Consider the following 23,539-nt stretch of genomic DNA (forward strand, 5'->3'; position numbering starts at 1 on the left):
ATCTTCCCTTTTGTCAATACTCCTTTGGGCAATGACGTCGATCTATTTCGATGGAGTGACCTTAACACAATACACGATCCTGAAGGAGCTGTGGCCACAGGAAATAACGCGGGAAGTGTTTTTGTGAGAATCCAAAGCTACTGCATAGAGCAAATTGAACCCTGAGTACCCATTGAATAGAACGACGAGTTATTCAGGTAAGCTTAAATAGTATCTAATCGGGTGAGAGTGTAATACAATATTCTGTAAAAGGTACGATGGAGTGCCTGGTACATCATTGCTCAACTTGATCTCGGCGCGATGTTTTGTTTCGCTTTAATTGTCTTTGTCAAATTCAATTTGACACCTTAAATCAGAAGTCCGTTGGTCTTTCTTGAAGCAAGTGAAGGTAACTAACAACTCTCGTTCTCATCTTATTTCAAAGGCGTTGTAGTAGTTCTGAAAGAGGACTAAGGGATCATTCATTCGTTGATTCGAGTTACGTACTATGTTCGAACCAGTCGAATAAGGCTTGTTTCAAACGCCGTGCGGTTACCATCTCGTGCTTGACTTATTGCATTCCTGGCTTATCGACGGCAAATTATTGGAAGCCTCAAATTAAGTTTAAGATGGTAGAATTGTAAAACACGCTTTTATTGCCCGACACTCTGCAAATAAGACCTGAATATCGACCCGCTGAGAAACCTGCTCAGTTCAGGGAAACTTATTTTGATCAACTTTCCGTCATAAAGCAGACACACACAGTTGAAAGTTGTCCCATTCTTGTATTTTGAAGCTGAAACGGGCTTGTCTTACCACACATCCTTTTTTATCGACTTTTCGACGATTCCGTGAAATGTGCGGCGAGCGTTTTTCTGGATGGGTAGTATGTACGTTGATATAGCTAAATATATTTGTACGTCATCCAGTTGTCTCTGTAAATTTTAATTTGAAGGTCAGCTATTGAGGTGGATAGTTTTAGATAATCAAACAAATAGCCTTGTTCAAAGCTAGCAGATAATACGATTCAGTATCTTCTATTTCGCGACTTAGATCACTATATAATCAATCGACATGTTATGTCATGTCAAGCTTCAATTTCACTTATTGTTCGCTTCGTTGTTGAATCTATTTTTAGCTTTGTGGGCCGCTTACAGAAGTTCCTTTTTTACCAAGTAAAGATGAAAAATTAAGTAAATTTTCGGTTAACAAGATCTAAGGCAAATTTGTTTAATTTAACGAGACTTTATGCCTATTGAAGCACTTTCAGTTTCACACCTCATTTGTCAGCGTTAACTTATCCAACTAACTATTAGATTAGCATAGTTATCTCCTCTTGAGCAGGGTCCTTGATCAGTTGTGGGTTAGTCATTAGTTACATAAATATTGAATTTAATAGTGATGTGGGCCCCCTTAGGACCGGTTTAATGAAGAACTTTGGATGGATATTGATCAACTTAATGATTATCTCTAATAGTTTCTGATAATTATCCATGGAGTGTCTGGTGTAGTCTTGCATTCTCTGATGGTTATCCTCAGGGTGATGTCACGAGTTATGTGACAAAACGTCACGTAAGAGTATCACGTACGTTACGTAAGGTGTTATTTTGGTGGGAGAAAGAAAAAAAAAATCAACAGATTTTTCAAAAAAAAAATTTTAATATTAAAAAAACCTTAAATGACAAGCGGGACGTGTACTCTTCCCTTATGGAGAGTGCCCAGCTGTGAACGTATTTTACCCACACAGAGTTAAGCATCATTTTAGCCGAGGAGCGCTACCCAGGGTTCTAAGCTAACGATCTTGGAAGGGTCGAGATCGATACCTTCACGGGCTTTGTAGGCAATCGTCACCCACTTTCGCTTGCCATCCGCTAGCTTCCTCTTTGATTTTAAACCAAGTGTTCTCATAATCTCGGAAGAGACCTTCAAGAGTTTCAGGAAAATACCAGACTTCGAGAAGAGTAACGATGACGTATCCCTTCTTCATTGCTTTCTCTAACTCTCGTCCATATGTCTCTTTCAACAGATTCTCGAAATCCTCCACTAAGCATTTTCGTTCCTTCGTACAAGCTTTTAAGGATTTTTCATTTTTTTCCAGCCCATTCCAAAAAAAAAAAAAGGTTCCGAGCAGTTCTTTATTGTATTTGTTCAGTTTGCAAGGAACACACTGAATGTCTCATGTCAGATCATTTTATTTATTCATCCAATGAACCTTTCCACTTTCTGTTTTCTTTGTGAGTCGGTTAATTTCTTCTTTCGGTTGGTCAATGTTATAATTGTTTTACACCAACAATGTGACCAAGTTTTTCAATGTTTCCATTCTTTTGCCGCAAGCAGCTGCAGAAGGCTTTGCACAATCCGATACAAAACCCACGACCATACTGAGTCAAGAAACATATCCTTTTTATGAGTTTTCACGTTCACTCAACTCTTTCAAAACGTCATTGTAACGTTTGAGCTTAGCCGTTAAAGGAGATGATAAGGGCACTCTTCATTTCAAAAGTTTTGACATTGATGGCATTGATCCGATCACTATTAGCATGTTCGATCAATTCTTTTCTTTTCAAACGGTTTCCTTCTCTCAAGATGGACCTGAGAAATTCTTTGTGTCTCTGGATTCTCCTCATACCTCCCATGGTGACTATCTAAGTTTGTTATGACCTTCCCACTCACTGCTTCCATCCTTTAGTAACAGGTATTGGATGTCTTGCTTAATATACTGAGAAGGCCAGCACCTGATGATAGCATTATAGGAGCACCTGCGCACCTTTACTTTAGGCAACTTCGGCACAACCCCTCTATCCCAAATTTATTTCCCTATTCAACTTAAATAAGCAATAAATTGTCTTATAAATAGGTCCCTTAACATAACAAAATATATCAAAAATATTTAGTTTTCAAAATTTGCCATTTTCTTGCCTGCTTTAAACAAGTTTTTCGCGATGATTATCAAAAAAAAAATGTACAATTCATCGTGTTTTATCGACTTTTTTGGGCAAACTTCCAATGAATTAATAAATTTTATATCCCTCTTTTAAATTATACTAGTATAAAAAGCATCCAAAATATCTCATTTGCATTTTAGGCGATTCGGTGCCCCCATAATGCTATCATCACGGGAGTGTAATTTTGCGATGTTATGTTGTTCTTACATCAAAAACATGCATGACTTTCATCGTGAAAACCAGTCAAATAACTTTTCTCGTGCTTTGTTTTCAATTTGACTAGTGTATTGTAATATCTGCTCCACGCATGATAATCAAGCGTAAACTATTTTGATTTATAATATTTTTATAAATATAACTTATGTAATATATATGTACATATATATAGAAAATCAGTCTACCGAAAAAAATATTTTTATATGAATATGTTTTTTTAATAATACAACTGGTAAGCACCATTTCATATTGAGCGATAACGAAATGAATGAGTTTTACCGTTTATTTCAAATAGTAGAACACCAATAAAAGGTTTGTTAAGTTTTTATAGCAATATGATTTTCTCTGATAATTATTATAAAGTTTCTTTGTAAGATTTGTTGTAACGTGATTAAAATTTATTACTGGTATTTTGTTCATATAATTTAAAGCACAAAAAATTGTTTTAATCTTGGCGAGTATTAATAATATATGAAAGAGCTTGGATCATTACTTTTTCAAAGTAAAGGTTGTGATAGGATCTTGATTCATTTCAATAATAATTAAGCAAATTTTTGTTTAGATTTTTCGGTGTTATTACATTTAAATCAGTACTATCTTTTGAATTCGTAAATTTGTTTCTTATTCTTATCATTATGTGTATTGAATTACTATCTAAAGCTGCAATTAAACTAGTGATTATAAGTATCTTATCTATTAAAGTTTTACTAATATTCAATGCATATGATTGATCATTTCCTAATGGTGTTGGTGCTTATAAACCCACATCAAATTATTTACTTGAATAGCTTATTCCTGCTCCTCCTCTTGCACCAGATGGTGTAAAATATGATTTCATATGGTTGAATTTGAATTGAGTTAATTTACCCTATCATTTCATTTCAATAATTGAATAATTCTTTTTTTTTTAATTTATTGATTTCTGTTTCAAGTTCTTTTACCTTTTTCATGTTAACTACATCATAATCATTTACACCATCACTCAAATTAATATTTTTTATTGTTTACATCTAAACCTTTTTAAAGAATAAAAAGGTATCTAATTGTATAGTAACTGCGTAAATTACGAAATGGTTTTTCATAAACATCATCATAAACATCAATTACTTCACCTTCAACACCAAGAATTACGAAGTAAAATTGCAATTCATTTGGTGTACTTGGTTGTTGGTTATTATTTGTGAATTTTATTGTTAAATTTTCGACATTGCTGTTGTCACGTTTTCAACATGCAATATAAACACTTTTTATAATTTATAATATTTGTTTTATAATCACTTATTGATGATGAATTTTTTTTCATCATTTTTGTTGTAAAAATCAGATCTATTTCTTCATTGATAAACGTTTTATTGTCGCTCATCATCTTTTTTTATTTGTGTTTTGGAAAAGTGTAGATAAGTTTATTCCAAGTTCACCATTATATGTATTATCGTTTGTTTTCCTAGCAATATTTCAGCAGTCCTTTTCTTCAATTTATGAATTGAATTATTGTAATCACAATCTTTACATTTAAATCTCTTCTTAACTCCCTATCGGGTTGATTCATGACATATGTATACCATATATCTTCCAAATGTTTATTGTAAATTGAGAGCATGTTTTGTCGCATTAGGATCTTTTGTACCAATAATTTGATTATTATTTAAGTCAGTTGTAATTCCTTCCCACTTCCTTCATTTAATTTATGATCAGAAATATTATGTGCGAGTAAACCATTTTAATAACCCATATAATAACATATGACAACTTTTTTAGAAGAAGTTTTTTCTCATGGTTAAAAGAGTAAGGTACACTTGTTACACTGTTTAATATATCTTGGTCAATTTTATTTTCATTACAAATCATTGATTTTTCTCCACTTGAAGGAAACTCATAAATACAGAAATGTGACCAGAGTATCCTTATATCCTTTGGCGTTTTATAATAAGATTGAGATAGATATATTATTGAGCAATTTTTCATGTCTCTCACCAATAAAGTATTCAGCAAGTGGTCTTTGAATTTTTCCATATATAAAATCATCGAGAATTATTATCCTTTGGTTTCTCACTCATCTACTTTAAACGTATAATTTCATCTTTACTTACTGCGGCAACATTATATCCTGCGTCTCTACTTATTGGATCAAATGTTTCAATTAAGCTTCTATATTTACTTCAAAATTTTTTGAGTACAGATAGATTTTACCATAATAAAGCAATCTGTATCATTTCAAGAAGTAGATTGGTTTTACCTGCTTCTGAAGGTGCACATATCAACATTCTGAAACATCTATCTGGCATGAATTTATAATCTGTCTTCTAAAAATTTGTTTCACCTTCTTCTGTACCATAATTATATATTTTCATTAAGTATACATAAAGTTTCAGTTAACTTAAAGCGTGACTTGAAGTCGTAGTTATATGTCGATATTTATATTTATTATACAAACTGCGGAGTTGTACAAGGATATCCAGCCAGGAGAAAAGCTGTAATAACACACGTGCAAATTTAAGATGTTTTTTCCGTGTATTTGATGTCGCCAATCAGCTTTTGCCGTTTTAATGAGCAGTTAATAGTTTTGTCTTTTGTCTTTAAACCTAATAATTTTGTTTTCTGCCAAAAACGAGCTCAAACAGTACAAAGTAGTCGCCAAAATTTGGCAGAATGTCTCGAACTTCATTTTCATCATTTCCTGGTAGGCTGCTTCAGTCTATTTAACCCTTTGCGTACCAAGTGGCCATATATGGCCACTTAAATACAGACCCCATTCGGGCGGCCTGAAAAGAGCACTTTGAGGGGCTGGAAACTAATACTACATTTCAATGTAAATTACATAAAGTCGTTAATTAGTTTTTTCGAGGATTTCTTCCATCGAGCTTGTTTTTGGGCGAATTTTGAGGCTTTTTGTGATTTGGACGTTTTGAACGGGGAGATTTAAATACCACCCCCCTTGGTATACAAAGGGTTAACTCACAACTTCTCGACCAAACAGAAATTTCTGATCTCAGCCCGCACCATATTTGTTTATAATGAAGTGATCTCATTGCGTGAATTTGTCAACTATTATCAACTATCATGAACCATTTGAACGCAAATATGATAGACAAGTATGGTGAGTGAAAATTGAAACTACCATCAACTACCATAACCGTTTTAAAGGGGCTTTAGCGCGAACGCACTTTACGATCATCGATCCTTTTATTTCCATTCATTAAAAAGTCGACTTTTTTTCAGTAAAGGGCTATTTTGTTTATATGATAAACAAAATAATATATGGCTGCTTTTAGTTTTATCTTCGCTGCGCTCACTTGTGAACTGTCAAAATGAAAACTTGAGGAGAAATTCCATATCTATTTGTGACCATATATTATTCTCTATTAAATAAACATTTTTATCACTGTATTATCACATCATGAGTTTAGATAAGGGGCGTTAATTCGCAAAAAGTAAAACTGAATTAGGTTAGGAAATTAATAAAGTGAAGAAAACATTCAGGCTAATTACTTCAAAGTTAGATGATGTTATTTCTATCAATTTATTAACACCTTTGCAAAAATAGAAAATAAAACCGTCAAAAAAATTGCACCTGATTATGGTAGACCTGTTGATGATGAAAATAAGACACGAATCGTGACGATTTGTTTGATTAAGGTTTTGGGTTGACCACCTAAATAAATAGAATATTACATGAATCTAGATATTGATCTCCCTCTGCTTTATGAAGGTTATAATTACCCTGATTATGTAATTGATGATGATGACAATGATATTTATGATGAAAAAAGAACATTCCACTAACGGAATTAGACAAGACAGCCACAATTTAAACTCATCACGATAGCTTAAACCTTTTAACTGCGGACCTCGGATTCATATGCTAACTGAATGCTAAATATAGACAAATGATTAACTCATATTGGACGAACCAAATACTTCAAAACAGCACTTGCAGCTTCACAGCTTACAATTTTATCACGTACAAAACCACCTTATGTCGCCAACGTCACCGTTTGTGAAAATTATTAAAAAACTGCTGAGGGCTGATATTATTTTGACGAGGTCCGTGAAACAGAAAAATTTTGTATCTTTTTTATTCATGTAATTGATAGTTTTTTGGTATTTCGAATATAAACTCTGCTATCCGTTTTTGATGTGGTTGACTTCACATTTAAACAACAGCAAGACTTGAACAGAAAATCGACCTTCTTGGTTTAAAAAGGCGATTGGTATGGGTTATAAAGGTTAAATTTCTTACCATACCATAAAGGACCCCAATGCCGCCCTTCCAAATGTAATCATGGTTGAAAAGATGCTTGGTGACCAGATTTAGATCTGCATGCAAAAGATTTTTCAGAGATGTAACTTCATCTCATCATGTCGTATCTGAAAACCTAACATGGACTAATGATAGTGATTGATTGGTTACCCACGGTCGTTTCGTACCCACGGTACCATGGCAGGTCACCACGATTCGTATTCAGTCAGTCAAGTCGTTTGGTACCCTTACTAACTTAGTGTGTTTTTCCTATTGAGTGTGTTTAAAATAAGGTCGGTTTCTTATTTCAAATAGCAATATTCTCGTGTTAAATAAGTGTTTTACGCGTGGCGTCCATTTTTGATTAGCAACCACGAAGGAAAGGAATAAAAAAGCACACTTACAGTAGTTGTTATCTGAAAAAGTCACGAGTATAAACAATGCATTGTTTTATCAAAAATCGTTTTTGTTAAGAAGATCACAAGTACACTCAAATTAATTTTGCTTGTATCTTATTTGCTTAATTTTGCTGTAAACTTGTCGTGCCAAACAACCCACATCTTTTTACACGTTCTTGCATGAAGTATTTCGAATTAATTTATATTGGGACGGGTACGAATCGATCAACGGTTTGGGTGCGAATCGACTGAGTTTGACTACGAAACAACCGGGTATTAATCGACCGAGTTTGGTACGAAACGACCATGAGTAATTAATTACCAAACTGGCACCTAAATTGCAAACCATACAAGCATTTTTAAAGAACATACTGCAATACGACTGATTTTTAACTGATTTAACACAGATTTGATATGCTCAACCAAGCAGTGATTCGATGCATCCAAGCGGTTTTATCTTTCTGTAAATAAGCAGAAGAAGTATGGATTTAGTGATACCCATAAGGTACCATTTCGCTCATCGACTTTACCTATACAATAAGCGTCGGCAAATTAGCTTCAGGGACTCAGGAATTCTCTCCGTGGAACCCTATAAGTAGTGAAGAGTATAACAACAGCCTCAATCAAGCGCAGTTTCTTCTTCTTTGTCGGCAAAAAGCAAAAAGACGAATTGGTTGACCTTACATCACCTGAAGGACATCATCGATGCGGAGACAAACCTTTCGGGCCAGACCTGACAAAGTGACATAACGTCTCCAGGCATGACATGACTGACTGACTGAGAATAGATAAATGAACATGGCTTGATGAACCAATATGACCGACTTTTTATTGACTCGATACACCAATATTTCATTTAATTAACTGATATGGTCAGCTTCCTATTATTTGAAAATGGGCCTGAATTTTACTGAATTGATATACCAACATGCCAAACTTCACACTGACTTGATAAACAATTCATTTATCCTTTGTTAATTGAGATGCCGTCAAAGCGTTTTTTTTCAATTGTTTAATCCCTACTCTTTTAATTTCTGCAGACTGTGGACACCTACTAATTCAGGTTCTCCGGTTTCCCAGCGTCTGACAGGCCAAAATGGCACTGCAGCCATTTCGCAATGAACAGTTGAATTATTTTAAATTCGCTTCCATTGCTCTCAATGAATTCCCCAAGGCTTTACGTCAGACGTTTAAATCTATGTGGGACAACAACTTGAGACATCGTCCCGGTCATCAACTGTGGGATGATTCCGCTGCAGTGAGAAATTTGTTTTTGACTTTTGAGGGTGGCCCTGGAAAAACCAAAGTTCCCACAAACCTCTCCTATGAAGAATGGGATTGTACCAACCTGTTCCAGGCCACCATCTACGCCAATTCCTTTTCTATGCCCGACAGTAGAGGTCATCTCAAGACACTTGGTGAGCTACATGTAAAACCTCGTAAACTGGCTCCTGGAGTATTTCATACGTCCGTGGTGAGCCCAGGAGGGGACAATTCTGAAACTTTCGCCCTCGCCATTGATCAATTGCGACTTCTACGAAATGCACTTTGCCACTCGCACAGTTCTGAAATTGAGAAAACTAAATTTGATCATTACGTGCAGCTCGCTAAAGATGCATTTAAAGCCCTTGGTATCAAGACTGACCATGTTAATGTTATTGGTTGTTTAACAGAGTCAGAATTTCCCACAGATGAGGTTCGCAAATTGGAGGAACGTCTAAAAGAAGAATATCGAGCTTGTGTAAGTTTTCTACAACAACAGAATCAGCAACAGCAGCAAAACCTGGAAGGAATGGCCTTAGTTATCGAGGGAATGGATTCAGCTATAAGAGAAATAAAGATTAGAGTGGAAATTATTCCAACAAAAGACGACGTCGCTCAGATAATGGAGCAAAAGATGAAAGATTTGAAACTATCGCCAACTCAGGAAAGGCCAGGTAACATTGATAATAATAATTGCAATATTATAATTCATTAATGTTTCTAAAATAGTAATGATGGTAATGACAATGACAATGATGATTATGATTGAAGGATAGAAAGTAGGGACAATTTCCCACACCTTTTAAGAAGTCCAAGTTGAATTTAGTTCAGTTTTACTTTATATTCTAAGATGGTCATGAGAGTTTCACCTGGACTTTCACATATGGGAAAACAAATGAAAGCAAAGGACGTAAAATGCTATTATTTATGCCCAAAAAACTTTTCTCGTAGTTGTGATGATGTTTTGGGATGTGAGGATGCAGTTGAGAAAGAAACCTGCAACTGTGATAAGGAAAGCCTTAGGCGGGTTCTGAACCTCCAAAAACGAGCAGCTAGAGTCATCCTGAATGCCCCCCCCCCCCCTCTAGCACCATCAGTTCCCTTGTTTAATTGGCGGAAATGGTTGCCTACACAGACGCTTTAATATCTAAATGTATTATTGCTTATAAGCGATAACAAGGTGACTTCCCTGTTTATCTTAACAATCTACTTAAATTAAACAGTAACATCCTTAGTAGACAAACCAGATACTGTAATTTTAACTTAACCTCTCCGAGGTATAATCGCGAAACAGAAGGAGGCAGAACTTTTACCGTCACAACTTGCTAAGCATGGAACAGTTTATCTTTGCCTGTAAGGCAAAGGGATTCAGTGGATTCTATAAAAAAGCATTGTGGAATGAACTTTTTAAACAACAGCAGAATCTTGGTCATCGTTCTATTTAAGTTACTTGATGAACTGTGACATGATTATAATGTTATTTTATATTTTAAATAGTTTAGTAGATTCCATAGTATCTGTATTCTTTGGTTTTTTTACCTTGTATTTTTTATAGCTTAGTATTATTTAGTATTTATTAGCATTATACTATTATTATTTATTATTAGTAGTATTATCTATTAGTATTATTTAGTATTTATTATTTCATAATTTATTTATTTATTACTATTTATTTTTAATTTATTAGCTCCGGCTATTTCGTGCTTACCCTCATAAAATAAATTCTTTACTAACTTACTTACTTATTTACTTTACTCTTCTGATTTCCCAGAGGAATACATGTCATCCCTTGAATCTGAAGACGTTGCAACTGTTCGGTATATTCAGAGGGAGCTTGAAACCCAACTGCTTAGAGGAGAGGACTCAAGGGCGGCTGAAAATTACTATTTCCTTGGCATAATGAAACATAAAGCGGGCGATTTTGTCTCCGCTCTTAAGCATTCTGAGCGTTCTCTTGATATAAGACGAAACCTACTCGGTGAAGAACACCCGGATACTGCCAACAGTTACTTTTCCATCGGAGCCACTCAACTTACCCTAGAAAACCTTCCCTCAGCTCTTCAGTCTGCACAACGTGCACTGGAGATAAGGCAAAAGCTATTTGGAGAAGAACACCCAAGCACAGCAGACAGTCACTTCGCGGTAGGGGCAATTGAACTTTCATTGGACAACTACTCTTCTGCCCTCCAGTCTGCACAACGTGCGCTAGAGATAAGACAAAATCTGTTTGGAGAAGAACACCCAAGCACAGCAGACAGTCATTACGAATTAGGGGCCGTTCAACTTTCATTAAACAACTACTCTTCTGCTCTCCAGTCTGCAAAACTTTCTTTAGAGATAAGACAAAAGCTGTTTGGAGAAGAACACCCAGGCACAGCAGACAGTCACTACGAAGTTGGGGCCGTTGAACTTTCATTAAACAACTACTCTTCCGCTCTCCAGTCTGCGCAACGTGCGCTAGAGATAAGACAAAAGCTGTTTGGAGAAGAACACCTAAGCACAGTATATAGTCACTTAGCAGTAGGGGTCGTTCAACTCTCGTTAGGAAACCACCCTTCAGCTCTTCAGTCTGCAGAACATGCATTGGAGATAAGCCAAAAGTTGTTTGGAGAGGAACACCTAAGCACCGCAGACAGTTACTTTTTGGTAGGAGCCACTCAACTTAAGTTACATGACTTTTCCTCTGCCCTTCACTCTGTACAACGAGCATTGGAAATTAAAAAAAAGTTTTTCGGGGAAGAACACATAACGATAGCTGACAGTTACCATTTATTGGGACTTATACAACATGAGCTGGGCGACTCTGCCGCGGCTCTTCAGTCTACAAACAAGGCACTTGACATGGCAAGAAAACTCCATGGAGAAGAACAACCCAGAATTGCCGACATTTACCATTCGATTGGCGTCTTACAGCATGAGTTAAACGACATTTCCTCGTGTCTTCAGTCTCATCAACGTGAGCTTGGCATAAGACGAAAGTTACATGGGGACGAATGCTCGGAAATTGCCGACATTTACCATTCGATTGGCGTCTTACAGCGCGAGTTAGGGGACCCTTCTTCCTCTCTTCAGTCGCATCAGTGTGAGCTTGACATAAGACAGAAGTTCCCAGGAGAAGAACAGTCCAGAATTGCCGACATTTACCATTCGATTGGCGTCTTACAGTACGAGTTAAAGGAAGTTTCCTCCTCTCTTCAAGCGCATCAGTTTGAGCTTGACATAAGACGAAAGTTACCAGGAGAAGAACAGTCCAGAATTGCCGACATTTACCATTCGATTGGCGTCTTACAGCACGAGTTAAAGGAAGTTTCCTCCTCTCTTCAGTCGCATCAGTGTGAGCTTGACATAAGACGAAAGTTACCTGGAGAAGAACAGTCCAGAATTGCTGACATTTACCATTCGATTGGCATCTTACAGCACGAGTTAAAGGACATTCCCTCGTGTCTTCAGTCTCATCACCATGAGCTTGACATAAGACGAAAGTTACATGGGGACGAATGCTCGGAAGTTGCCGACATTTACCATTCGATTGGCGTCTTACAGCATGAGTTACAGGATATTCCCTCGTGTATTCAGTCTCATCAGCGTGAGCTTGAAATAAGACGAAAGTTGCCCGGAGAAGAACAGTCCAGAATTGCCGACATTTACCATTTGATTGGCGTCTTACAGCACGAGTTAAAGGACATTCCCTCGTGTCTTCAGTCTCATCAGCGTGAGCTTGAAATAAGACGAAAGTTACATGGGGACGAATGCTCGGAAATTGCCGACATTTACCATTCGATTGGCGTCTTACAGCGCGAGTTAGGGGACCCTTCTTCCTCTCTTCAGTCGCATCAGTGTGAGCTTGACATAAGACAGAAGTTCCCAGGAGAAGAACAGTCCAGAATTGCCGACATTTGCCATTCGATTGGCGTCTTACAGTACGAGTTAAAGGAAGTTTCCTCCTCTCTTCAGTCTCATCAGCGTGAGCTTGACATAAGACGAAAGTTACCTGGAGAAGAACAGTCTAGAATTGCCGACATTTACCATTCGATTGGCATCTTACAGCATGAGTTAAACGACATTCCCTCGTCTCTTCAGTCTTATCACCATGAGCTTGACATAAGACGAAAGTTACATGGGGACGAATGCTCGGAAGTTGCCGACATTTACCATTCGATTGGCGTCTTACAGCACGAGTTAAAGGACATTCCCTCGTGTCTTCAGTCTCATCAGCGTGAGCTTGACATAAGACGAAAGTTACCCGGAGAAGAACAGTCCAGAATTGCCGACATTTACCATTCGATTGGCGTCTTACAGCACGAGTTAAAGGACATTCCCTCGTGTCTTCAGTCTCATCAGCGTGAGCTTGACATAAGACGAAAGTTACATGGGGACGAATGCTCGGAAGTTGCCGACATTTACCATTCGATTGGCGTCTTACAGCACGAGTTAAAGGACATTCCCTCGTGTCTTCAGTCTCATCAGCGGGAGCTTGAAATAAGACGAAAGTTACATGGGGACGAATGCTCGGAAGTTGCCGACATTTACCATTCGATTGGCGTCTTACAGCATGAGTTAAAGGACATTCCCTCGTGTCTTCAGTCTCATCAGCGTGAGCTTGACATAAGACGAAAGTTACATGGGGACGAATGCTCGGAAGTTGCCGACATTTACCATTCGATTGGCGTCTTACAGCACGAGTTAAATGACATTCCCTCGTCTCTTCAGTCTTATCACCATGAGCTTGACATAAGACGAAAGTTACATGGGGACGAATGCTCGGAAGTTGCCGACATTTACCATTCGATTGGCGTCTTACAGCATGAGTTAAAGGACATTCCCTCGTGTCTTCAGTCTCATCAGCGTGAGCTTGACATAAGACGAAAGTTACCCGGAGAAGAACAGTCCAGAATTGCCGATATTTACCATTCGATTGGCGTCTTACAGCACGAGTTAAAGGACATTCCCTTGTGTCTTCAGTCTCATCAGCGTGAGCTTGACATAAGACGAAAGCTACCTGGAGAAGAACAGTCCAAAATTGCTGACATTTACAACTTGATTGGCGTTTTACAACACGAGTTAGGGGACTTTACCTCTGCCCTCGATTCTTTTCAGTTTGCACTCAATATTAGACGCAAGCATTTTGGAGAGGAACATTCCGCCACAGCTCAAAGTTATTTTTCCGTCGGGGACATTCAAATCGTGTTAGGCGACTTCCACTCATCCCTATCATCCAAGGAAAAAGCACTTGAGATTAGACGCAACTTATTTGGAGAAGATGACGCAGTCACTGCTGATAGTTACATTTCGGTCGGAGTCATACATCTTAAGCTTCGTAACTATAGCTTGGCAATTCATTCTCTACAACGTGGTCTTGAAATAAGGCTGAAAGTATGTGGGGAAGTACACTTAGATACAGCTAAAAGTTACTTTTTACTCGGAAAAACACAAAACGAGTCAGGTGACTTTGACCCAGCTCTTAAGTCTGTACATAGTGCGCTTCATATCCATAGAAAACTGCTCGGGGAGGACGACCGAATTACTGCTTCAAGTTACCACTTACTCGGGGTCATTCAATGTAAGGCGGGTGACTTCAAGTCTGCAATTCAATCATTACAGCGTGAGCTTAGCATCATGCGTGAACTCATCGGAGAAGATAATTCAAGCGTTGCTGACATATACCGCTTAATTGGCATCATACAGGACAAGTTGGGTGACTTTTCGGCTTCCCTTCAGTCGTATCAACGCGAGCTTGACATACGAAGCAAATTACTTGAAGAAAAAGAAGAAGACCCAAGTATTGCGGACAGTTACACAGCAATCGGTTTGGCACAACATAAGTTAAGTGACTTTACTTCGGCTCATCAGTCTGCTCATCGGGCGCTGGAAATCAGAAAAATACTTTTCGGGGATGAACACTCAGACACTGCCGACAGTTACCAATTTCTCGCCGTCGTGAAAGGTGCATTAGGCGACTCTGACTCAGCTCGTCGGCTGGAACAGTGTGCTAATGATATCAGGAAAAGGCTATCCTCGATTTCATGAATCATTAACTCACACATGACAGCTACAATTCATTCCTGGCTGCCAAATGTAAAACTTGCGTGAACCATATGCCCTTAAAATCAGATTGGAACACCGAAAAATAGTCTTTTATCAGCATCTGTACAGGATGCCATGCAACAGTTGACTTTCGCTCATTTCTTGAATCTCCGCAGTGTGATGCAGAGTCGCTAAAACTATAAAGAAAAGCACTCGTCGAGGAATGCTTTGGAGAAAAATCATAAGCCTTTGAATAGAACTTGTGGACCACTTAAGACTGGTTTATCATGAGGTGTAAATAGTTAAAGATAAGCCCCACACAAGTATACACAAGAGTAACGAATTTCGCAAGCGAGGAAATTAAGTGGGAGCGCAGATTTATGCATTAACGCTGATTTCTTTGGAGCTTCCGGGTTAAATATAATACATAGAGAGCTCTTTTTCAAGAGTTGAAGGCATTCACTCGCGTTTGGATTATTCGTAGAGCGCAAGTAAAATGTTTTCAAGGGATCACGCCCTTATTGACAAAGTCGTCTCATAATTTTCTAATTTTGACGAAGTCGTCTCATAATTTTTCAATTTTGACGACTTCTCCCAGCTTTCTGTTGCTCTAAAGTATTTATTGCCGTTACTTAGCTATTCCTGTATACAAGATCGCTTTTCGGCTGACTGTCGTCAAAATAAAACAAGATTAATTTCTAAAAGTAAACGACATCTACAGTAACTGTTTCGAAAAGAGCCAACAATAACTCAAAGTGAACGGTACGAGAGAGGAATCGAGTGAGATAGGAACCAACTTAGCATTAGCTTTTGTTTTGTATGTCTTCAAAAAGCGAAACCAACGGTAAACCCATGCTATTGCCTATGCTCGAGCAAGTGAGGTTAGCTAGTAGTTTATAATATGACACTAGTTCGGGACAAACTTGTTTATTTTGAATTTGAATAAAGGGGTAAGTTTCTAAAGAAACTGTGGTGCTGCGTCGGTGGGAGAGTCCTGAATCAAGAGAAAGTATACAGTCCAAGATTACTGAACCAGCGTGTACGGAATTCTCAGCAACGCAAGTGGGAAATTCTGCGAAAATGGGAAATTGAAAATGAGAAATTGAAAATGGGAAATTAAGTACCTTTTTTAAATTTATAGTTATTATGCAGAATAAAAATTTTTCAGCAGCGATTATCGATATCCACGCTTTCTTCTAAGATGTTCAGAGACAACATTTAAAAAAAGAATAAATAGATGATAACGTAAGAAGTGATAGATGATAACTAAAGAATGTTGTAAAAACAAATTTTATTCTTTTCCTTAACAAGAGATAGGTTGAATTAAACTTGTTGAGATGAAAAGGTTATTTGAATGTTCACTTTAGAATTGATAAATTGGAAGGTTTAACGAAGTTAGCCGTTAATTTTTCAGAAACCAAGTCACCTTTCAACTCCGAACGACAAATGAACCCACAGTTGAATGTCCATTTAAGAAAAAGTTTTCATTATGTTTTTCGAAAGTAGTGGAGACTTGCTAAGTAGTAAAATTTCGATCAGAAATTGCCTTACTTTTCAAGCTAGTGGCTGCGGCGTAGCTGAAAAAATCATATCAAAGCATAATTTTACGTTAACGACCATAAGACGCGCCTTCCAGATGATGAATCTATCAGGTTTCGAGTGCTAATTTGCATGAATATCGGTGGCCAGTGTGCAGCAATTCCTGAACTTCCAAAGGAACGAACGAACGAGCGTATTTCCGCGAAAAAATGGAGGCTATTTGTTTATTATCCTTCAAATATTATTTGCGAATTACAGGGAAAAATGTTTATGAACGGTTAACCGTTCATTGCGTGGGATGTTCACTTTCTAGTGTTCACTGATACGATTTTGTAAACAAACATACAAACATGTCCCTTCTTTTTTAATAACCCCAAAATGCTCTCTCATCTTAAATTAGTTTTAAACGAAGACATCGTAATGGACGTAGAACTTGAAGATTAGGGAATATCACTTGGGGTGTATCCTCGATTATGATCCATCAAATATTTTTGCTGCACACGACCGGTTTAAACGCATTACGTTGACAAATATTACCTAGCTGAAACTGGGGGATATCCGAGGATATCACCCAAGTGGTACCCCCCAATTTTCAAACCTTACGTCCACTACGATAAGTCTTCGTTTACAATTTAATTTAAGATGAGAAAATTTATGGTCGTTATAGAAGAAGGGAAAGTTTTGTTTGTTCATATGGTCGCACCAGAGAAGACCCAAAAGAAAACATCCCAAACAGAAAACAATAAACTGTTCGTAATATTTTTTCACGCGCGTTGTTAAATATTGAAGAATGAGAAACACAATAGCAACAATTTTTCGTGAAAGTTATACTTATATATTTTTTCTTGGACATTATCTGTTCCTTGACGCTCACTTCTTTTCTTTTCATCAATTTATTTGGGTCCTTGACTTTTGCCCTTGAACGTCGTTGAAAGAGAACGTGGATATCGATATAAAATATCTTTTACTCATTATAAACAATAAATCTAAAACAAAAACATTGAAAAAAATTCATTTCTTATTTTCAATTTCCCATTCCATTTTCCCATTCTACATTTCCAATCTGCATTTCCCATTCCACATTCCACGTTTTTCGTTCCCCATTCCCGCTTTTAGTAACATCCGATTTATACTGGAAGAAAATAGAGATTCCTCTTGAGCTTGCTCTCGCGTCAAAAATTCGAATGTCAGATAATTATGACTTCGTCATACACGCTTCCAGATCAAGTCCGATCTAATATTTCAGTAACTTTGCAGTTATCAACACCTGCGTTTATAATGCTTCCCTTGTCGAGGCCAGCGAACTCGACAGCAACCCGCTGCTTTATAAGACGATAAACTTTGCTTAGAAACTTAAAGATATGTATTTGTCATTTCAGTGATAAAGATATTATCTTACTGTGGTAGTTATTACAATGTTACTTGTATGATTTCAAATATCAAGTATCACTATCAAATTCAATATTTTTGGCTGTCCTAGCTGATACTTGTCAGAATGTCAGAGTGGTTTTGAAAAATTATTCTGAGATTTTACCAAACCAAATAATTATTTGGTTAAATACTTAGAGGGTCGGTTATTCAAACAAAGTTTAGCCGTTGTTTAACAAAACTGCGTCCCAAATAATCCACAATTGAGCTGGACCTTTTATCTGAATATCTATTTTTTTGAACAGTGTCAAGAGGGCTGAGAGCTAACAGTGGAAGGACATTTATTAATTCCGCAAAACCGTTGATTAGGTTAGACTTCGTAATTAACCGGCCCAGGGCAGTTGTTCCCCTGGCTGTTCAGTGACCAGTATAATTAATTTGACAGAGATTAAACGTTTGCAGTCAATATGCATAAATTTATTCCAATTACTTTGGATTTAGTTCCAAAGTATAAAGTGTATTGTAACAGCGGTTAAGCAAAATAAAGTGAGTTCTCCTAGACTTTCTCTTCTCTCGATCCTGAACTGCAATGACGCAGAGAGGTGTAAATGACCTTTAACAGAAAAAGAGTGCGGAAAAGCGGCAGCGTCAGAAATTATCCTATAGAATGAAAGCGAACTTACGAGCACAAACCCAGCTGCTAAGTTTCCATGACAACCAATTTTCCCGAAAGATCATCAACACTTACATTTATATTTCCAGGGAAAGCATTGGCACTTGTGTTTACATGCAGTTTCAACAGAAATGGTCATCAAAGTACCGACATTTAGGGGTATAATGAAAGGCAAAGTATTAAAAAAATGAATTGTTGGCAATTCAAAAACTGCTGTGGCTTTTCTATATTTTTGAAATACTAGAACGAAAGAACCCGAATAAATCGAAAATGATTAAACATGAAAAGTGTATGCGTAAATATGTTCCAAACAAACACACGGAAAAATCACAAAATTTTCTCCTAATAAAGTGCAAGTTATAAAATAATTGACATTGGCGGAGGTACACATGAAGTGATCAGTAATCTTGATAGATCTCTTGGGTCCCGATATTTCCTTTACGTTATGAATGAAAGGACAGATTTTGTCTCGCGCGCGAACGCACTTGAAGGTTTTACGTTGATCATTGGTTTGAAATAAACCTCTGACCACAAAGTTACGTTGCCTGTGTTTTTGCCACGTTTGAATGAGATTAATGGACCTTACAAAAAGATATTTTCAGTCACTGAATCGTTTTGAAGTAATTTAAAGTTTTTAAGAATGAGAGATTTAAATGCGTGGTTGTGAGGCTGAAATGTGAGAGTGAATGGATACTCCAATATCACGCACCGCCATCTTGGATCGAGGGCCGCACCAAAACGAGGCTGGACGGGCACCCTGGACCACATGCTTGTTTAGCCAATATGGCTGAAGGTGGATTTTCTGCTGCGTGGTCGAAATCTCTCCGCAATGTTCCGTTTTTTGACGCCTCTTTTATGGAGACATGGCTTGAGACCGATGGAGAAGTCCCGAAGAAGGTGGTAACTCGTGGTTATAGTAACTTCTGCGAAGGGTATATCTTCGATGTCGAAGGTAAAAGTTTCCTTTCAGTCTCAAATTTAACTGCAACAGTGGTGTGATTTCACGCTACGCATGCTTCTTTAGGCATCTTAGATAGTGCTTTTTTTCGTTTATTGCACGATTCGCCATTCGAAATCTCTTGTGCAAAATCTATAGTATATTAAACTTCCATATTCGCACTTTGCTTTCGGTAAAAACTCAGGATACAGAAGTAATTGTTAGAGCTCGAAGCTACAAATCACAGAGAAAAAATGAAGAGCCATGGAGGTTACAGGTAAGCTTATTTATAATACTTAAGTTTTGTCTCAGCTCGAACTTTGCTTGATGTAATTTTCATACGAGTTAATTCTTAAAACATACACACACACATTCACAGCAGATATTTATCCATTTAATTTTTTTAGGTTGAGATATCAAGGACTCCCGAAGTTAAAATAACGGTACCTCCTGCAACTGTGAAGCAGGTGCAGGGCTCTGTAACCATGCAATAGGGCTGGTTTACCTCCTTGAGCATTATAGAAAACTGGGCTTAAAAAGTGTACCTCCTGCCATGTCAAAAACAAGTCTACCACAAACATGGCACGTTCCTCAAAGGACAGCAGGAATCAATCCCCGCGAGGTGCAAGAGGTGCTGGTGCAGCAAGTGAAACCACCGAGCAATGATGCAACACAAAAAAAGAAAATACGCAGGTTAGATGGAGTACGGTCCACTCTGTATAATCCGATTCCAGAACATTTTGGTTCACCCAAAATCATTGATTCTATGAGAGACATATTCAAACAATATGAAGACATGCAAGTAAACAGTATTGTTCCAGAAACTGACAGTTTGGACTATGTGAATAGTAAACTAGGGAGAGTAGCTCATGGCTCAGTTATATCATACCAACAACGTCAGAACACAACCAATGATCCAAAAATTCACATTAATGTTGAGGGGCCACAGGAGCCACTGCCTTTTGGTGTACCATTGCTTAAAAGCAATTATACATTTGTGCCTACTTTGGCAGAACTTAACTTTGCTGAAGGGCTTAGTGTCTCACAAGCACAATCCTATTTATATGAGGAAGAAACAAGGGAGCAGTCTGACACTCAGAAGTGGCATGATCTGAGGGCACAGAGGCTATCTTCGAGTAAATTTAAAGATGTTTGTGCCCGAAGGGCTGACTTTGAATCACTGGCAGTAAGGCAACTAAAGAAGACTGTGCAAACTGCAGCCATGAGGCATGGTATAAATACAGAAGAAGAGGCAGCGTCTGCATATGCTGACAGTGGAGATTGCAATGTTTTCCCTGCCGGGATTGTTATCAACCCATCATGTCCACATCTGGCTGCCTCTCCAGATCGAAGGGTCTATGATCCCTCTGAAAACAATCCCTGGGGGCTGCTGGAAATCAAGTGCCCTATTACGGATTCAATCTCGCAGCTGAAATATCTGAAATGTGTAAATGGGGTTTATAAACTTCGAAAAACACATAGCTATTACTACCAGATCATAGGACAGATGATGTTGACAGGTTGTGAATGGGTAGATTTTTATGTTTATTGTAAATCTGACTTTCATTTAGAAAGAGTGAGGTTTGATGCAGAATTTTGTTAAGAGATGAAGATGAAATTAGACAAATTTTATTTTGAATACCTCCTCCCTGAACTGTTAAAAAAAGTGGGGGCATAGCCTGCTTTGTGAAGCATAGTTAAAAAAATCTGTATGACTAAGCCTAATGTTTTGATAAGTGCTTGAAATAGGATGTATGCTGCAGCAGCAGAGACAAATAATTTATGAAAGGATTTAGGATTTTTGGACTAAGTACATGTAACCAACTCATGTGAGCTGTATAGAGAATGTGATTTCGAACCTCCCTTACAAGGAGGCACCACCTTTATCCTAAAATCTTCTTGTGGGGGGGGGGGGGTAAGGAAATGTAATGGAACTACACAATACTAACAGGCAAGGTATAGTTTCAATATAGTGGCCCTCTAAAGTTTGTGAGAAGGCAGCAAATTGTCCATATTTGGTTTACTGAACCAGCCAACGAAAGTGGCAAAACTTTTTCAAAAATTTGGTATTCTTTGATTCGTCTGATTGCTCGCTTGACGTGAATACGGAGGCGGGCAATTTGTTGTGTTTCTGTTACTTCTTTTGAGGTGAACTGCAAAGACTTTGTCTTAGACAGGAAAGGAGGGATTGTCAATGTAGCTTTTAGGGGTTGTAATAAATCTTGAATCAGAAAACCCTTATCTGCCATGACCTCATTTCCTTCTTCGATAAGTGACAAAATTCCACTACGCCTTGTTATCTCTTTGTCTGATATACTTCCCTGATATAAAGAACTTACAAATGTTACTGCACCATGAGGAGCTATTCCCACGAGGCATTTAAGGGTGGTATGCGACTTGTATGCAGAGTAAAATTCTGAGTTCAGAACCTTAGAGCTAGGCCTTTGGACTTTGATCTCAGTGCAGTCTAGGATAACCCTTGTTTTAGGGTATGTGGTTTTGAAGCACTGAGGCATACTATTTTTTATCTGAGCAGTTGTGGACCAAATTGGCACTTGGCCAAGCATTGTATACAGAAAATTTGCCCAAGTTAAAATGATTCTGCTGACAGTACTTGTGCTAATATTGAATCTTACTCCTAAGTCTGTCTCCAGCAATCCCAACCTTAGTCTGATCATAAATAAAAACAGTTGGTCATAGAGTGACAATGCAAAATTGCCACTGCTGCGCCTCCGCTTGTAGTTTTCTTTGCCTCGTTCACGCTGAATCTGGGACCATTTTATCATGGTTTTAGCATAAGGTTCAACCCAGCTATAAAAGCTATCAAATCGTTCCTTTGATACAAAGCCTGTGTAAAATGTCAGCAATTCAGAATCTTTGGAAATGTTTTCAGCTCCAAACCTGGTCCCTTTTAGATCTTCCACCTGTTGCTCTAAATCACTGATTTGTGCTTTAAGGATTTCAATTTGTTCCACTGCACTCAATTCGGCGGGTTCTATGTTTTCGTTTTCCGGTTCGTCCGTAGCCATTTCTTCCATTTGCTCATCACTAGCACTGGCTCCCTGGCCTCCTGATCCAATCTCCCCTTCCTCCATTTCGACATCCTGCTGGAATGAATCGACAAAGGATTGTCGTCGCTCCTCTTGTTCCTGCTGTTCTGCCATAGTTTTTAACTCTTGTAGTTTATTTTGTGGGCGGTCTTGGCTGGACTTTGTCCACTGAAACTGAGAAGGCACAACTCCTGGTTTCAGACGTATAAGCCCTGTTATAGTTTTAAACATATCGCTTGGCTTGAAGTGAGCAGAACACACTAGAGTAGAGCCTTTCTTGATCTAGGAAACGAGTTTAACACTCTGAATTAAATCGCTGATAACAAGGGAGAATCTCATGGAATATTAATAATCATATTCGAGTCAATGAAAACAAACAAACCGGTGCCATGTGCGTTTGACAGTTTCGGCCAAAATCGACCAAAATCTAATGTAATGAGTCTATAGTTCCTCTGGATATGAATCGATTACGCAATTCACGTGTAAGAAGCAAGTAAGACGGGAACTAACTGAGTCTTAAATCGAAAAACTTCCCGAACATATATATCAAAAGTGCACACGTGCGTTTGACAGCTCGCTGTAGTCACGACACTCACCTGAAAAAGCGTCCCTTCATCTCGCTTTATCGCGGCAATCCACTTCGATCTCTGTGAAGAATTTTTAGGAAAGTTGAAAAACGACAAATTCTGACCACTTTCGTTTCGTTTGTCGTTCGTACAGTAATTTACACAGCAATGATCGTGAGCCATATTTGCGAGTTATTTCCACTCAAACTCCATGTAACGCAACCCTCCAAATGACCGCATGCCCGTCCACCCTCGTTTTGGTGCGGCACTCGATCCAAGATGGCGGTGCGTGATATCGGTGTATTGCGATCGGTATTTCCTTCTGTGCCGTTTGTAGTGCT

At 37.9% G+C, this 23,539-nt stretch overlaps 3 protein-coding genes across 6 annotated transcripts; 2 read left to right on the forward strand and 1 right to left on the reverse strand.

Moving 5' to 3' along the window:
• Positions 1-16,409, forward strand: LOC113673841 (uncharacterized). 4 transcript variants are annotated; one of them, XM_089213733.1, is made up of 4 exons: positions 27-197; positions 8,819-9,196; positions 9,452-9,715; positions 10,813-16,409. In XM_089213733.1, exons 2-4 carry the CDS (start codon positions 8,875-8,877, stop codon positions 15,066-15,068), a joined length of 4,842 nt encoding a protein of 1,613 aa, XP_089069859.1. In that variant the 5' UTR covers positions 27-197; positions 8,819-8,874; the 3' UTR covers positions 15,069-16,409. The 4 variants fall into 4 exon arrangements, with proteins under 4 accessions (XP_089069857.1, XP_089069859.1, XP_089069860.1 ...); XM_089213734.1 differs by lacking the exon at positions 27-197 and adding an exon at positions 256-388; XM_089213731.1 differs by having other exon boundaries at positions 1-197; positions 8,819-9,715.
• Positions 16,410-19,752: 3,343 nt separating this feature from the next.
• Positions 19,753-21,817, forward strand: LOC149042671 (uncharacterized). Its single transcript, XM_089212710.1, has 2 exons — positions 19,753-19,859; positions 19,990-21,817. The coding sequence occupies exon 2, from the start codon at positions 20,136-20,138 to the stop codon at positions 21,183-21,185; it is 1,050 nt and encodes a 349-aa protein (XP_089068836.1). The 5' UTR covers positions 19,753-19,859; positions 19,990-20,135; the 3' UTR covers positions 21,186-21,817.
• Positions 21,547-23,492, reverse strand: LOC149042672 (uncharacterized). The gene is made up of 2 exons (XM_089213630.1): positions 23,229-23,492; positions 21,547-22,914 (listed from the first exon to the last, which is right to left on the reverse strand). Exons 1-2 carry the CDS (start codon positions 23,379-23,381, stop codon positions 21,547-21,549), a joined length of 1,521 nt encoding a protein of 506 aa, XP_089069756.1. The 5' UTR covers positions 23,382-23,492.
• Between the last annotated feature and the right edge of the window lie 47 nt (positions 23,493-23,539).

The sequence above is a fragment of the Pocillopora damicornis genome, chromosome 7 (assembly GCF_964200805.1).
Source record: "Pocillopora damicornis chromosome 7, jaPocDami1.2, whole genome shotgun sequence".
NCBI classification, from domain to species: Eukaryota; Metazoa; Cnidaria; class Anthozoa; order Scleractinia; family Pocilloporidae; genus Pocillopora; species Pocillopora damicornis.